The sequence below is a fragment of the Pecten maximus genome, chromosome 10 (assembly GCF_902652985.1).
Source record: "Pecten maximus chromosome 10, xPecMax1.1, whole genome shotgun sequence".
Classification (NCBI taxonomy): domain Eukaryota; kingdom Metazoa; phylum Mollusca; class Bivalvia; order Pectinida; family Pectinidae; genus Pecten; species Pecten maximus.
The window spans coordinates 43,457,284-43,474,263 of record NC_047024.1 but is presented as its reverse complement, the minus strand read 5'-3'; the positions used below and the strand labels follow the sequence as shown (position 1 = coordinate 43,474,263).

The 16,980-nt window shown below is 38.2% G+C and overlaps 1 protein-coding gene across 12 annotated transcripts in view; it reads left to right on the top strand.

Moving 5' to 3' along the window:
* LOC117335591 (ABC transporter G family member 9-like) overlaps positions 1-15,801 on the top strand; it is a 35,230-nt gene extending 19,429 nt beyond the window's left edge. For 5 of the 12 annotated variants that reach the window (XM_033895690.1, XM_033895684.1, XM_033895687.1 and 2 more), the window contains exons 9-16: positions 6,020-6,171; positions 9,011-9,249; positions 9,636-9,693; positions 10,162-10,376; positions 12,092-12,163; positions 12,266-12,284; positions 13,309-13,426; positions 14,022-15,801. In XM_033895690.1, the coding sequence (XP_033751581.1) occupies positions 6,020-6,171; positions 9,011-9,249; positions 9,636-9,693; positions 10,162-10,376; positions 12,092-12,163; positions 12,266-12,284; positions 13,309-13,426; positions 14,022-14,220 (1,072 nt within the window). In that variant the 3' untranslated portion in view covers positions 14,221-15,801. The other 7 variants (XR_004534458.1, XM_033895689.1, XR_004534460.1 and 4 more) reach the window with 7 other exon arrangements.
* The last annotated feature ends 1,179 nt before the right edge of the window (positions 15,802-16,980 follow it).

Below are 16,980 nucleotides of genomic sequence, written 5' to 3'. Positions count from 1 at the left end.
TCAAATTGACTAAAACTTCAAAAAACTTCTTCTCTACTCTCAGATATAGTGGAATCAAACACTCTTCATAGATGGAAAGGTCTTAATGTGCTTTACCAAAATTGTGAATTTCTTGACCCAGGGGTCTCAGGTTTTCCCCTGGGGAGGGGGTAAATTTTACTATAGTTTATATAGGGAAATCATATTTTTGATTATAATTTGTTGGAGTTCTATTGGAATTCATTCTAACTTGGTTGACATTATCAGTATGGGATAACAGATTGATGGTATGCACATTTTGGCCTTGACTGACCCCCAGGGGCTAATGGGTGGGGCTAAAATGGGTCAAATTAATAAAAACTTCAAAAATCTTCTTCTCTACTCTCAGATATGATGGAATCAAACACTCTTCATAGATGTAAGGGTCTTAAGGTGCTTTTCCAAAATTGTGAATTTCCTGACCCTGGGGTCTCAGGTTTGCCCCTGGGGAGGGGGTAAACTTTACTATAGTTTATATAGGGAAATCATATTTTTTACTATTATTTGTTGGATTTCTATTGGAACTCATTCTAACTTGGTTGACAGTGTCAGTATGGGATAACAGATTGATGGTATACACATGTTGGCACTGACTGACCCCAAGGGGCAGATGGGTGGGGCTAAAAAGGGTCAAATTGACTGATTTCAAAGATCTTCTTCTCTACTCTCAGATATGATGGAATCAAATACTCTTCATAGATGTAAGGGTCTTAAGGTGCTTTACCAAAATTGTGAATTTCTTGACCCAGGGGTCTCAGGTTTTCCCCTGGGGAGGGGGTAAATTTTACTATAGTTTATATAGGGAAATCATATTTTTGATTATAATTTGTTGGAGTTCTATTGGAATTCATTCTAACTTGGTTGACATTATCAGTATGGGATAACAGATTGATGGTATGCACATTTTGGCCTTGACTGACCCCCAGGGGCTAATGGGTGGGGCTAAAATGGGTCAAATTAATAAAAACTTCAAAAATCTTCTTCTCTACTCTCAGATATGATGGAATCAAACACTCTTCATAGATGTAAGGGTCTTAAGGTGCTTTTCCAAAATTGTGAATTTCCTGACCCTGGGGTCTCAGGTTTGCCCCTGGGGAGGGGGTAAACTTTACTATAGTTTATATAGGGAAATCATATTTTTGACTTTTATTTGTTTGATTTGTTTTGGAATTCATTCTTATTTGGTTAACATTATCAGCTTTGGATGGCAGTTTGATGGTATGCACATGTTGGCCCTGACTGACCCCCAGGGGCTGATGGGCGGGGCAAAAAAAAGGTCAAATTGACAAAAATTTCAAAGATCTTCTACTCAAGACCTAATTAAAACAGAATCAAATACTCTTCATAGGTGTCTTATAGTGATTTACTAGTGTAATGAACTTCATGACCCAGGAGTCACAAGTTTGCCCCTGGGGAGGGTGTAGATTTTACTATAGTTTATATAGGGAAATCACATTTTTGACTATTATTTGTTTTGTTTCTATCGGAATTCATTCTAACTTTGTTAACATTATCAGCATTGGATGACAGCTTAATGGTATACACCTGTTGGCCCTGACTGACCCCTAGGGGCTGATAGGTGGGTTCAAAAAGGGTCAATTAAATTAACTGAAATATTTCAAATCTCAGGTGACCGTTAAGGCCCATGGGCCTCTTGTATTAATATATTGCCAATATACCAGGTACTTTATATAATCACATACAATATATGCTACTATAACTACTATAAACTATAATATACTTGTATATACTTTTACCAGTATATTTTGAAATGATAAATACTCTAGTTTCTGAGGCATGCCATGTAATGGTAATCAAATAACACAACTGTAAAAGTATGATTATACATATGTTCACCTTATCACACTGACCTGGAATTCAAGTGTCACACTTACCAGGGAAGGTCAGACCGAGACATCAAGTGTAACACTAGTAATCCACTATAATATAAAGGAAATATTATGCTGAATGCGTTACGGATATTTATTTGCAATACGTTCCTAATTTCGTGTTAATACAGATTAAGTCATTCTGAATATATAACCATCCAATATTTGTCTCCAATAGTAAGCTTGTATTGCTCTTAATCTTTGGTTTAAAGAAAAAGAAATACTAGTACAATTAATGTACATTTGTATTTCACTTTATTTTAAGGATAGATAATCCCACTTTAATTATATACTTACTGAATATATTATTAAATAAACTTATTCCTCTACACTCACATTTTTATGTTAAATGTATGTAAACATGTGGTTTATGGAGTAAAACAAGTGTTATATGTATGTAAGACAAAAAACAGGTGTTATATGTATGTAAGACAAAAAACAGGTGTTATATGTAAGACAAAAAACAGGTGTTATATGTAAGTAAGACAAAAGCAGGTGTTATATGAAAGTAAGACAAAACAGGTGTTAATGGAAGTAAGACAAAAACAGGTGTTATATGTAAGTAAGACAAAAAACAGGTGTTAATGGAAGTAAGACAAAAACAGATGTTAATGTATGTAAGACTAAAAACAGGTGTTAATGTAAGTAAGACAAAAAACAAAAACAGGTGTTATATGTAAGTAAGACAAAAAACAAAAACAGGTGTTATATGTAAGTAAGACAAAAAACAAAAACAGGTGTTATATGTAAGTAAGACAAAAAACAAAAACAGGTGTTATATGTAAGTAAGACAAAAAAACAAAAACAGGTGTTATATGTAAGTAAGACAAAAAACAAAAACAGGTGTTATATGTAAGTAAGACAAAAAAACAAAAACAGGTGTTATATGTAAGTAAGACAAAAAACAAAAACAGGTGTTATATGTAAGTAAGACAAAAAACAAAAACAGGTGTTATATGTAAGTAAGACAAAAAACAAAAACAGGTGTTATATGTAAGTAAGACAAAAAACAAAAACAGGTGTTATATGTAAGTAAGACAAAAACAAAAAATAGCTTTAGAGAATACTTTGGTATAGTCTGATGTGTATTCAGCTTTATAAACAATATCATTTGATGAATGTTTCCTGATAAATCGTTATAATATTGAGCTTTAGAGAAAACTTTGGCATAGTTTAATTGCATATCAATAATAATTTGATGGGTATTTTCTGTTTAAGTATTTTGTCTTTATGATATTGAGCTTTAGCCATAGTTTAATGTTTATTCATGTTTATAACAATATCATTGATTGGTGTTTTTAGGTCACCTGAGACAAAGTCTCAAGTGACCTATTCCAATCGCCTTTTGTCCATCGTCGTCCGTCCGTAAACAATTTACATTTTCAACTTCTTCTCCAAAACCACTGAACCAAATTCAATGAAATTTGGCAGGGAGCTTCTATGGCTAAAGGTCAACTAAAATTGTGAATTATATGGTCCCCATCCCCCAGGGGCCTAAGGAGCAGGGCCAAAAAAGGTCAAATTGACTAAAACTTCAAAAATCTTCTTCTCTTCTCTCAGATAAGGTGAAATCAAACACTCTTCATAGATGTAAGGGTCTTAAGGTGCTTTACCAAAATTGTGAATTTCATGACCCTGGGGTCTCACGTTTGCCCCTGGGGAGGGGGTAAACTTTACTATAGTTTATATAGGGAAATCACATTTTTAACTATTATTTGTTGAATTTTTATTGGAATTCATTCTAACTTGGTTAACATTATCAGCTTGGGATGAAAGTTTGATGGTATGTTGATGTTGGCCCTGACTGACCCCCAGAGGCTGATGGGCTGGGCCAAAAAGGGTCAAATTAACTGAAATTTAAAAAAAATCTTCTTCTTATAACCTAAATAAGGTAGAATTAAATACTCTTCATAGATGGAAGGATCTTAAGGTGCCTTACCATAATTGTGAATTTCCTAGCCCTGGCATCTCACGTTTGCCCCATGGGGAGGGGATAAACTTTACTATAGTTATAGGGAAATCACATTTTTGACTATCATTTGTTTTATTTGTTTTGAAATTCATTCTAAATATGCTAACATTATCAGCATGGGATGACTGCTTAATGGCATGCACATGTTGGCCCTGACTGATCCCTTAGACTGATGGGTCAGGCCAAAAAGTGTCAATCAAATTTACTGAAATATTTCAATAAAATCAGGTGACCATTAAGGCCCATGGGCCTCTTGTTAAAATTTTCTTCTCTCGTTAATGAAGACTGAGGTTCATGGTACTTTGCTGACAGGGAAATGATCTTGGCTACTTTAAATGTTATAAGGGTACGTTGTTCAAACTTTAATTTCCATTATCTAAAGAATCATAAAGAATGTGTTGTCAGTGGGCAATACAGGTCCTCTGGGCCCCTTGTTTTTGATTCAGGACTGAAATATGTAGCATGCCACTAAATCAGATGATACAGTTTCCCATTCAGATCTACCAGAGTTGCTACCACTGCAGAGTGATTAGCCAATTAGGGCTATGAATATCAGTGATTTTTACTATGGGTACATTTAAGTATCCTTTAATCTACACTAATTTTTGGTTTACTTTGAGAAAAAAAATTAAAATTGGATCTTGTGAAAATGAGCATATATCCTGTGTTTTTTTAGACACTTTTTTATGAATATAAGATGATATCAATAGACAGTGATAAAATGATCTTGTAATTGCTTTTTAGCTCACCTTGTCCGTCCGTCCGTCCGTCCGTCCGTCAACAATTGACTTCTTCTTTATAACCACACGTCAGAATTTGACGAAATTTTGTCAGAAGCATCCCTATGGGATGTAGACTCAAAATTGTTCAAATTGTGGGGCTGACCCCCCCAGGGGTCTGAGGGGCGGGGCCAAAAGGGGTAAATTGGGCTATATTAATATAAACGACTTCTTCTCTGAAACCAAGCAAAGGATATCACTCCTATTTGCCTGGTAGCATCACTATGGGGTGAGGATTCAAAATTGTACAAATGGTGGGGCTGACCCCCTGGGGGCCTGAGGGCGGGGCCAAAATGGGTCAATATACCTATATTTATATCAACACTTCTTCTCTGAAACCAAGCAAAGGATATCACTCATATTTGCCTGGTAGCATCACTATGGTGTGGGGATTCATAATTGTACAAATGGTGAGGCTGACCCCACGGGGGCCTGAGGGGCGGGGCCAAGAGGGGTTAATTTGGCTAAATTGATATGAACAACTTCTCCTCTGAAACCAAGCAATAGATATTGCTCATATTTGACTGTGAGCATCCCTTTGGGGCCAGGATTCAAACTTGTACAAATGGTGGGGCCGACCTACCTGGGGCCTGAGGGGTGGGGCCAAAAGGGGTCAATTTGGCTAAATTGATATAAACAACTTCTTCTCTGAAACTAAGCTATGGATATCGCTCATATTTGCCTGGTACAACCCCCGGGGTAGGGATTCAAAACTGTATAAATGACAGAGCTGACCCCTGGGGAGCTAAGAGGCGGGGCCAAAAGGGGTCATTTTCGCAGAATTGATATAAACAACTTCTTCTCTGAAACTAAGCAATGGATATCACTCACATTTGTATGGTAGCATGGTCATGGGGTGGGGATTCAAAATTATACAAATTTTGGGGTTGACCCCCCCCCAGGGGACTAAGGGGTGGGGCCAAAAATGGTCAATTTGGCTAAATTGATATGAACAACTTCTTCTATGAAACAGCTCATATTTGACTGGTAGCATCCTTTTGGTTAGGGATTCAAAATTTTATAACGGAAGGAACTGACCCCGGATTGCAGAGGGCGGGGTCAAAAGGGGTCAATTGGTTTAAACTACTTCTTTTCTGAAACTAAGCAATGGATATCGCTCACATTTGTGTGGTAGCATCTGGGGTTGCGCCAAAAGTCAATTTCATTTCATGGATTAATGCATTTTTGGCATAAAAACCTCACGTACCTATATGAAAATGCCTATGATATATTGACATAGCAATACCAGTGACAAATATACTTAATCATTATTCTTGTTTCATATCTCATGAAATTAGGTGAGCGATACAGGCCCTCTGGGCCTCTTGTTTTTTTTTTATCTTTGTCCTTGAACGTTTCAGCCGGTCAGATAAATGGCCACAAATATTAAAAGGGAAAGGACTGGAGTATCTTGATGACCCAGAGTCACCGAGCATGTTGCAGAAGTTCCCTGTTATAAAGAGGCACAGAACACTGTGGAGCAGGTGGTGCTCACAGGAAGTGGAAATCACAGGTAACTATTGTCAGGTGGTGCTCACAGGAAGTGGATTTCACAGGTAACTATTGTTAGGTAGCCTCACAGGAAGTGGAAATCACAGGTAACTATTGTCAGGTGGTGCTCACAGGAAGTGGATTTCACAGGTAACTATTGTTAGGTAGCCTCACAGGAAGTGGAAATCACAGGTAACTATTGTCAGGTGGTGCTCATAGGAAGTGGATTTCACAGGTAACTATTGTTAGGTAGCCTCACAGGAAGTGGAAATCACAGGTAACTATTGTCAGGTGGTGCTCACAGGAAGTGGATTTCACAGGTAACTATTGTTAGGAAGCCTCACAGGAAGTAGAAATCATAGGTAGCTATTGTCAGGTATTGCCTGGCTGTTGTCTCCTTGACACCTGTCCTCATATGACCTTGGCTGTTGGTGTCTCCTTGACACCTGTCCTCATATGACCCTGGCTGTTGGTGTCTCTTTGACACCTGTCCTCATATGACCTTTGTTGTTGGTGTCTCCTTGACACCCGTCCACATATGACCCTGGCTGTTGGTGTCTCCTTGACACCTGTCCTCATATGACCCTGGCTGTTGGTGTCTCCTTGACAGATGTCCTCATATGACCCTCGCTGTTGGTGTCTCCTAGACACCAGTACTTATATGACCCTGGCTGTTGGTGTCTTTTTGACACCTGTCCTGATATGACCCTCGCTGTTGGTTTCTCCTAGACTCCAGTACTCATATGACCCTGACTTTTGGTGTCTCCATGACACCTGTTCTCATATGACCCTGACTGTTGGTTTCTCCTAGACTCCAGTACTCATATGACCCTTGCTGTTGGTGTCTCCTTTGACACATGTCCTCATATGACCCTGGCTGTTGGTGTCTCCTTGACACCTGCCCACATATGACCCTGGCACTTAGTGTCTCCTTGACACCTGTCCCCATATGACCCTGGCTGTTGATGTCTCCTTGACACCTGTCCACATATGACCCTGGCTGTTGGTGTCTCCTTGACACATGTCCTCATATGACCCTGGCTGTTGGTGTCTCCTTGACACCTGTCCTCATATGACCCTGGCTGTTGGTGTCTCCTTGACACCTGTATACATATGACCCTGGCTGTTGGTGTCTCCTTGACACCTGTCCACATATGACCCTGGTTGTTGGTGTCTCCTTGACACCTGTCTACATATGACCCTGGTTGTTGGTGTCACCTTGACACTCCTCCTCATATGACCCTGGCTGTTGGTGTCTCCTTGACACCTGTATACATATGACCCTGGCTGTTGGTGTCTCCTTGACACCTGTCCTCATATGACCCTGGCTGTTGGTGTCTCCTTGACACCTGTATACATATGACCCTGGCTGTTGGTGTCTCCTTGACACCTGTCCACATATGACCCTGGCTGTTGGTGTCTCCTTGACACCTGTCTTCATATGACCCTGGCTGTTGGTGTCTCCTTGACACATGTCCTCATATGACCCTGGCTGTTGGTGTCTCCTTGACACCTGTCCTGATATGACCCTCGCTGTTGGTTTCTCCTAGACTCCAGTACTCATATGACCCTGGCTGTTGGTGTCTCCATGACACCTGTCCTCATATGACCCTGGCTGTTGGTGTCTCTTTGACACCAGTCCTCATATGACCCTGGCTGTTGGTGTCTCCTTGACACCTGTCCACATGTGACCCTGGCTGTTGGTGTATCCTTGACACATGTCCTCATATGACCCTGGCTGTAAGTGTCTTTTTGACACCTGTCCTCATATGACCCTGGCTGTTGGTGTCTCCTTGACACCTGTCCACATATGACCCTGGGTGTTGGTGTCTCCTTTACACATGTCCTCATATGACCCTGGCTGTTGGTGTCTCCTTGACACCTGCCCACATATGACCCTGGCAGTTAGTGTCTCCTTGATACCTGTCCACATATGACCCTGGCTGTTAGTGTCTCCTTGACACCTGTCCACATATGACCCTGGCTGTTGGTGTCTCCTTGACACATATCCTCATATGACCCTGGCTGTTGGTGTCTCCTTGACACCTGTCCTCATATGACCCTGGCTGTTGGTGTCTCCATTACACCTGTCCTCATATGACCCTGGCTGTTGGTGTCTCCTTGACACCTGTCCTCATATGACCCTGGCTGTTGGTGTCTCCTTGACACCTGTATACATATGACCCTGGCTGTTGGTGTCTCCTTGACACCTGTCCACATATGACTCTGATTGTTGGTGTCTCCTTGACACCTGTCCTCATATGACCCTGGCTGTTGGTGTCTCCTTGACACCTGTATACATATGACCCTGGCTGTTGGTGTCTCCTTGACACCTGTCCACATATGACTCTGATTGTTGGTGTCTCCTTGACACCTGTCTACATATGACCCTGGTTGTTGGTGTCACCTTGACACTCCTCCTCATATGACCCTGGCTGTTGGTGTCTCCTTGACACCTGTCCACATATGACCCTGGCTGTTGGTGTCTCCTTGACACCTGTCCACATATGACCCTGGCTGTTGGTGTCTCCTTGACACCTGTCCTCATATGACCCTGACTGGATGTTAAACCCCTAAAATCAAAGCAAAATATCATAATATTGTAAAAAACATTATATATAGCTTATGATCAGTCCAATGACACAGAAACAGTAACTTTACTTCTGATATTTAACACACAGTCTTCATCATTTATAACCATTTGAGTCATTGTTTCACTTCTTGTTGGTGATATTTGTGAAAGGTTGTGAATTGCTTTCTTACTTGTGTTTCTGATTATCAGAAATGTATGAATTAATTTTAAATTTTAAATCTACCTCTTTTTAGACATGAATTAAAATATGACCCGGTTTTATTTACAGAGTGTGATGTAGGAGCCCATTTGATGGAGGAGAATGTTACATTTAGTGACACACCCAAGTTCCTTACCTCTTTTTCTACCCAGTACAAGCACCTTGCTATCAGGACCTTCAAACAGTCACGGCCCCGCATCCTTGACAGACTCAAGCTCCTGGAAAATATTCTTATCTTAGCCATTTTCAGTCTCATTTGGTTTCAACTTCCCCGAACTGAGGACACACTTCGTGACCGAATGGGAGCGGTAAATACCCTGTATCATTGTGGGCAGCTTTTAATGTTGTATTCTATCTGTATAATGTTTAGGATTGTGACCCATGTGTTTGTCGAATACATGAAAGCTGTTTTGAAAATAAATATTTCATCTCTTTTACAACTTAATATTTCAAGGTCAAAAGGTCAAGCAAATTTAAAGTTAGGGCTTGTTAAGTTTCAACTTTTGTATAATAGTTAACTACAAGTACTTAATATTTCAAGGTCAAAAGGTCAAGAAAATTTAAAGTTATGGAGACCAAGCAAAGATATGAACGGGTTGACGACTACAACAAAGTATAAGTACATCAAACATTTACCCGATACACTCATAAAGTTCACTTGGTCATTTCTCAAATTCTGTCATTTTTATTTCAGATTTTCTTCATTGCCATCCATTGGGGTTTCATGCCATTGTTTGATGCCACAAGTTCCTGTAAGTTTGTCCTGATAAACGTTATATTTTGGGTTTTTTTTTTTTTATATTTTATTGTTTAATGAAGATCTTATAGATAAACTGAACATCCCAAGTATTCAGACAACCTGTCATATCTGACCAAAGTATTCAGACAACCTGTCATATCTGACCAAAGTATTCAGACAACCTGTCATATCTGAACCAAGTATTCAGACAACCTGTCTTATCTGATCCCTGAGCATTCTGACATCCTGTCTTATCTGACTCCTGAGTATTCTGACATCCTGTCTAATTGGACTCCTGAGTATTCTGACATCCTGTCTAATCGGACCCCTGAGTATTCTGACTTCCTGTCTAATTGGACTCCTGAGTATTCTGACATCCTGTCTAATCGGACCCCTGAGTATTCTGACATCCTGTCTAATTTGACTCCTGAGTATTCTGACATCCTGTCTAATTTGACTCCTGAGTATTCTGTTTACCCAGTCCCTATGGAGCAGGCTGTGATCTACAAGGAGAGGGCCAGTGGATGGTACCGCCTGTCCGCCTACTACCTAGCCAAGATGACCAGTGAACTCCCCCTGATATTTGTCCAGCCCTTGTTATTCCTGGTGGTGGCCTACTGGACGATCGGCCTCAATGGTGCTGTGGCTTTCTTCGCTACCATTGGAACCGTGTTTATAGACTCGTTAGCTGGACAGGTGAGATAGATGGTAAAATAAAGGGACCGTGTTTATAGACTCGTTAGCTGGACAGGTGAGATAGATGGTAAAATAAAGGAAACGTGTTTATAGACTCGTTAGCTGGACAGGTGAGATAGATGGTAAAATAAAGGAACCGTGTTTATAGACTCGTTAGCTGGACAGGTGAGATAGATGGTAAAATAAAGGGACCGTGTTTATAGACTCGTTAGCTGGACAGGTGAGATAGATGGTAAAATAAAGGAACCGTGTTTATAGACTCGTTAGCTGGACAGGTGAGATAGATGGTGAAATGAAGGAACCGTGTTTATAGACTCGTTAGCTGGACAGGTGAGATAGATGGTAAAATAAAGGGACCGTGTTTATAGACTCGTTAGCTGGACAGGTGAGATAGATGGTAAAATAAAGGAAACGTGTTTATAAATTCGTTAGCTGGACAGGTGAGATAGATGGTAAAATTAAGGAACCGTGTTTATAGACTCGTTAGCTGGACAGGTGAGATAGATGGTATATATTAATTTAAGTTCATGTACAGAAAGTTTTCTTTTAGGAAAATAGGGATATGACTTTGATGACCAGCATCCTACCATTTATTTTTTGGTTCATTGTTAAGTCACGTTTTATAAGGTCACCATTTGGCAGGGCCAAAAAGTGTCAAATTGACTGATATTTTAAAAATCTCTTACTCAAGAACCAGATATTGAGGCAGCTAGAATGAACAACTTTTCATGGATGGAAGGTTCTAAATGTGTTTTATTAAAATTGTAAATTTCACAGCTGCTGGTTTTCAAATTCCTTCCTGAGAAGGGCTAATTAATAGTATTAAAGTTTATATAATATTAAACTCACATATTTTAGCATGATTTATTTCACTTTCATCGGAAATTGGTTAGAATTTGGTCAGGGCTAATAATAATTTTCTCAATAATATGTTTTCAGAAAATATGTCAAGGTCAAGGATTTGCTATGGGGTCAAAAGTAACTCATTGTTTTTATTTTTCTGTGCGATGGTGGCAGGGGTTCAACATTTCTGTTAAATTTCTCTATATAAATACATAAGCTATCATAATGGCACCTAGAATATACTTGTATCTATATATAACCATCACAAAGAACACCTACTTTGGTATGGTGACATTATAATGTTTTTGTGTTGACAGAGTATTGGTTTGTTACTGGGGATTATAAATGTGGTGACATTACAATGTTTTTGTGTTGACAGTATTGGTTTGTTCCTGGGAATTATAAATGTGGTGACATTACGATGTTTTTGTGTTGTCAGAGCATCGGTTTGTTCGTGGGGATTATAAATGTGGTGACATTACAATGTTTTGTGTTGACAGAGCATCGGTTTGTTCGTGGGGATTATAAATGTGGTGACATTACAATGTTTTTGTGTTGACAGAGCATCGGTTTGTTCGTGGGGATTATAAATGTGGTGACATTACAATGTTTTTGTGTTGACAGAGCATCGGTTTGTTCGTGGGGATTATAAATGCGGTGACATTACGATGTTTTTGTGTTGACAGAGCATCGGTTTGTTCCTGGGAATTATAAATGTGGTGACATTACAATGTTTTTGTGTTGACAGAGCATCGGTTTGTTCCTGGGAATTATAAATGTGGTGACATTACAATGTTTTTGTGTTGTCAGAGCATCGGTTTGTTCCTGGGGATTATAAATGTGGTGACGTTACGATGTTTTTGTGTTGACAGAGCATCGGTTTGTTCCTGGGAATTATAAATAAAGAGATGCACCAGGCCATCACTGTAGCCATTCTGATCCAGATGTCAATCATGTTACTCGGTGAGTTATTGACCTGTAACCATGACGATGAGATGTCAATCATGTTACTCGGCGAGTTATTGACCTGTTACCATGACGATGAGATGTCAATCATGTTACTCGGCGAGTTATTGACCTGTAACCATGACGATGAGATGTCAATGATGTTACTCGGCCAGTTATTGACCTGTAACCATGACAATGAGATGTCAATCACGTTACTCGGCGAGTTATTGACCTGTAACCATGACGATGAGATGTCAATTTTCTTCAAGCTTCCTACATAGGTTGTTTACCTGTATGACATCTTTGTTTTAGTCTTTTGGCCTTACTTTAAAGAGTAACAGTCCTAAAACGGGAGATTCATATAGGCTCACCTTAGTTGTTTTCGTTCAATTTTGAAGCTGATGAAAAACTAATTGGTCGATAGACAGCGATCTTGTATTTTTACATTTGAAGTTAATTATCAATATTTCTTTGGAATAATTTTCCAGATCTTTATCAAATTTCATAAACATTGATCCCAAGTTACAATGTATATTGATGTTCAATTTTGAGGCTTGAGTAGAAAAAACAATATGGCCGACAGGTATCCACTCAAAACAGTTGAGATTTGATTTCACTATTTCTTGAGAATCATGGATATTTCTTAGGTTATATTGATGGCTCCTTTGTTACTATAGCTGGATAGGTTCAGATTTTGGACAGATCAGAGGCACACATTTATAATAGACATATTTTGTCGATACAATGTTACTATGGAAACACAATGGCCATACAGACAAATTGTATTAAATTTTAAATGTCCACAACAGAGGGTACAGTGTAGTGGTCAAAAATGCAGCCATTGCCTCTTTAATCCATGCTATCCATTGTCATGTCCATTCAACTATCTATTACGACCTGTAATAAGATCCGAGTGAGACAGGCCTGTATTTTAAATAACTTTACTCCTGTCAAGGCTTATCAGCCCAGGCCCCGATCATGTATATTACACAGGTGTATACCGACACTGTATTCTGTATCTGTATCAGAAGGCACCATAGCCATATGTAGCAATAAACATGTAGTTAGCATATACAACAGAGTCAGTCATTAATTTAATTACGGCCACATAAATGCAATATAACATCCATGTACTTTCCAGGTGGACTTTTTACCAGAAACCTTCCTTTCTGGCTAGATTGGCTGAAATACTTGTCTTTCCTTCACTACTCATTCCACTGTCTCATGATTATTGAGTTCCAGGATGGACCTCCTATCATGTAAGTATTGTCTGAAGGACCAGAAATGAAGGTCAAGGTTACCGAAATTTTTACCATTAAACTTGATGAGGCAAAACATCTATGATAATTGTTTCACGAGTATATCTGTTGTAGCTATTTCACAAGATTTGTGTGTGGGTCTATCTTCGAAGACAACATGCTGTGTATCAGTCAGGTCATATTGACTTATATTGTAACCTTTGACCTCTGTGAGAAAAATCCATTCATGATATATCTAAAAATGACTCATTAATGTTGGACTTGAGAATGTATGTGGTACATTTTGTGAAGTTGATTTGTTGTGTCCGGGAAGGTCACTACAACATATTTTGACCTTTGACCTCCATAAGGCAAAAATCCTTTCAAGACCATGTCAGTGTTTTTATGGCAAGTTCTTTCATAAGATACTGTAATGTATTATGTAATGTAACATTAAAAAAGGGGGATACCTTTTCAGGTCTGCTCAGAATTACATCTAGTTCAATTTGCATTATCAACTTTTAGACATTTTGGTACCCGTTAACGACCTGTTTTGAACACCTGTACCTTCTACTGTACGTGTCTGTAACAGAAGATTCTATTTATATCCCTTCAGGTGTTCTGAAAATCGTAACGCGTCAGTCTTTGTTGGATGTCGGAACCCCAATACCACGTCCGTGCCTTCACACCTTGCCTTGGAATATTTTGATGTTACGTGGGATTTCTGGCAGTATTTTCTCTTCCTGTTTGTATTTATTGTGTTTTTTCGTATCCTAGGTTACATCATTTTACGATTTGTAAACAAACCAGATTAGTTTACTAATACTGGGAATTTGTTGTGTTTCAAGTGTTGTGTCACATGTTTGTGTTCATAAAAATGGAATTATAACTAAATCTGGTCGAATGGCTACATTTGTATTATATTTTATATTTATATACTGTACAGTGGCAGAGTTGTCTCCCTTCCTATTATATTTATATTTATCAATGTAACCAGATTATGTAGTTATAACAGACATCAGAATGTGAGGGAGATTGAAGGTTCAAATTCTATGCTAGATGTTAGTCGATAGGGAAAATGAGGAAAAGGCACAATTTTTCCACAAAAAAAAAAAAAATCAAAATTGGGTCCTAGTGGAAATGTAGCCTTTCTGATGATTAATATTCAAATTGAAGGTGAGAAGCCTTCAAGTTGAAGAACTTGTATACATTCCACTCTACATAGGAAATTGTATGGAGGCATTATTGTAGAAATGTGATTATCAGACTCATTTGTGATGCTAACATATGTAAGTTTGATTATCAAATCACCATCAAGAAGTCGTAGCCATTATATATATATAACCAAGTCTACTTCCAGGTTTAATTTTGTACAGTCAAACACTACTTAACTGAGATTGCTTGAATGGAAATATTTTTGTACTAAATGGTAAATTTATATTATTGATTCTCTACAATGATATATTTTTGGAGCTTATTATGATTGCAATCAGTTGTTTTTTTTCTACTCTAATGAATGAGATAGAAGTACTGATGGTGCTTCGTCAGTCGGTATTTTATGATTATCTAGATTTATCTATATCAGCATAATATGTCCTTTTCTAGCTGACTGGCCTTATTTTCACAAACAATTCTTAAATTGAGGGAATTCTTTGACAAAAATATTGCACTATAAAAGTATTTAGAAGTTTTGTTATGAATTGGGTTTGTGTAGTAAATTTTAAATCAAAGAATGTCCTGAATTATAAGGAATGTTTTGGAAACTGAAGCCAGATCTATGTATGTCCATATGTGGTAGACGTCATTACTGTGGTATACATGTCTGTCAAGTGCAAATGAGGTTGTGGTATAATGAGTGTTCCATCATCCGTCCGTCCGTCCATCTGTCGACATGTTCTTTTGAACAGCAACAGTACTTGTAAAGAACCATAAAAATCCATAGTGACATTGTATCACCTGGAATGTAAAGACCATAAAGTTTCCTTGTGTAAATAACCTTGATCTACTTCTAAGGTCATAGGGGTCGAATTTGTTTAAAAGTTTTTTAAGAATCCTCATGTTCTGAAATACTCAAGGTCGTGGTATATTTAGCCAATAGGTACCAAGGATGGATCAGGTGCTAAAATGCTTCCTCATCCTTCAGGGTCACAGGGGTCAAATATATTAAAACTATTTTCTAGGGAACTGGACTTATTCAAGACAATGAATTGATATTTGTTAGTATTTTAAACAGAACTGTTATAGACATGAGTGGGCTTATTGCCAGATTTTAAACAGAAACAGACATGAGTGGGCTTATTGTCAGATTTTAAACAGAAACAGACATGAGTGGGCTTATTGTCAGATTTTAAACAGAACTGTTACAGGCATGAGTGGGCTTATTGTCAGATTTTAAACAGAAACAGACATGAGTGGGCTTATTGCCAGATTTTAAACAGAAACAGACATGAGTGGGCTTATTGTCAGATTTTAAACAGAAACAGACATGAGGGGCATATTGTCAGATTTTAAAAAGAACTTTTACAGACGTGAGTGGGCTTATTGTCAGATTTTAAAAAGAACTTTTACAGACGTGAGTGGGCTTATTGTCAGATTTTAAACAGAAACAGACATGAGGGGCTTATTGTCAGATTTTAAAAAGAAACAGACGTGAGTGGGCTTATTGTCAGATTTTAAAAAGAACTTTTACAGACATGAGGGGCTTATTGTCAGATTTTAAACAGAACTGTTACAGGCATGAGGGGCTTATTGTCAGATTTTAAAAAGAAACAGACATGAGTTGGCTTATTGTCAGATTTTAAACAGAACTGTAATAGATATTAGTGGGCTTATTGTCAGATTTTAAACAGAACTGTTCTAGAAATGAGTGGGCTTATTGTCAGATTTTAAACAGAAACATACATGAGTGGGCTTATTGCCAGATTTTAAAAAGAAATAGACATGAGTTGGCTTATTGTCAGATTTTAAACAGAAATAGACATGAGTTGGCTTATTGTCAGATTTTAGATTACAGTATTTATTGATGAGCTGTTCTCCCCTATGTGTTCCTGTTTAGGTTACTGTTCACTGAAGGCTGTGTGTTGGTGTTTCAATGATTGTCCTCTTGTTTTAAGTATGGTTATATGTTATACTCCATCCTATTACCCAGGGACAGCATGAAATTATTCATTTTACCATTTTTAGATTTAAACATTTCAATATCTATATACAGAAATCGAATGTTTTAGGTTATCTGACCTGAAGAGTCAGAATAACCTGTAGCCATTGTGTTTCGTTTGTGGTTGTGTACTGCCTGTCGTAATTTTTTTTAACTTTTCAAACTTCTAAAATTCAACCTGTGGGATTCAGCCCAAACTTGCCAGAAATTATCTTGGGATGGTCCTGACCAAGTGTTGCTATATTTTGGGTCAGTCCGAAATTCAATTTGGATGCTACAGTAGCCATCTATAACATAATAAAACACATGTACAATGCATATATCTATAACACTGTTCTGCCACGCAGTACTGGTTTCTTTTAGACAAATACCATGCAATTTCATTTGTTTCAATCAATTGCATATTACTTTTATACAA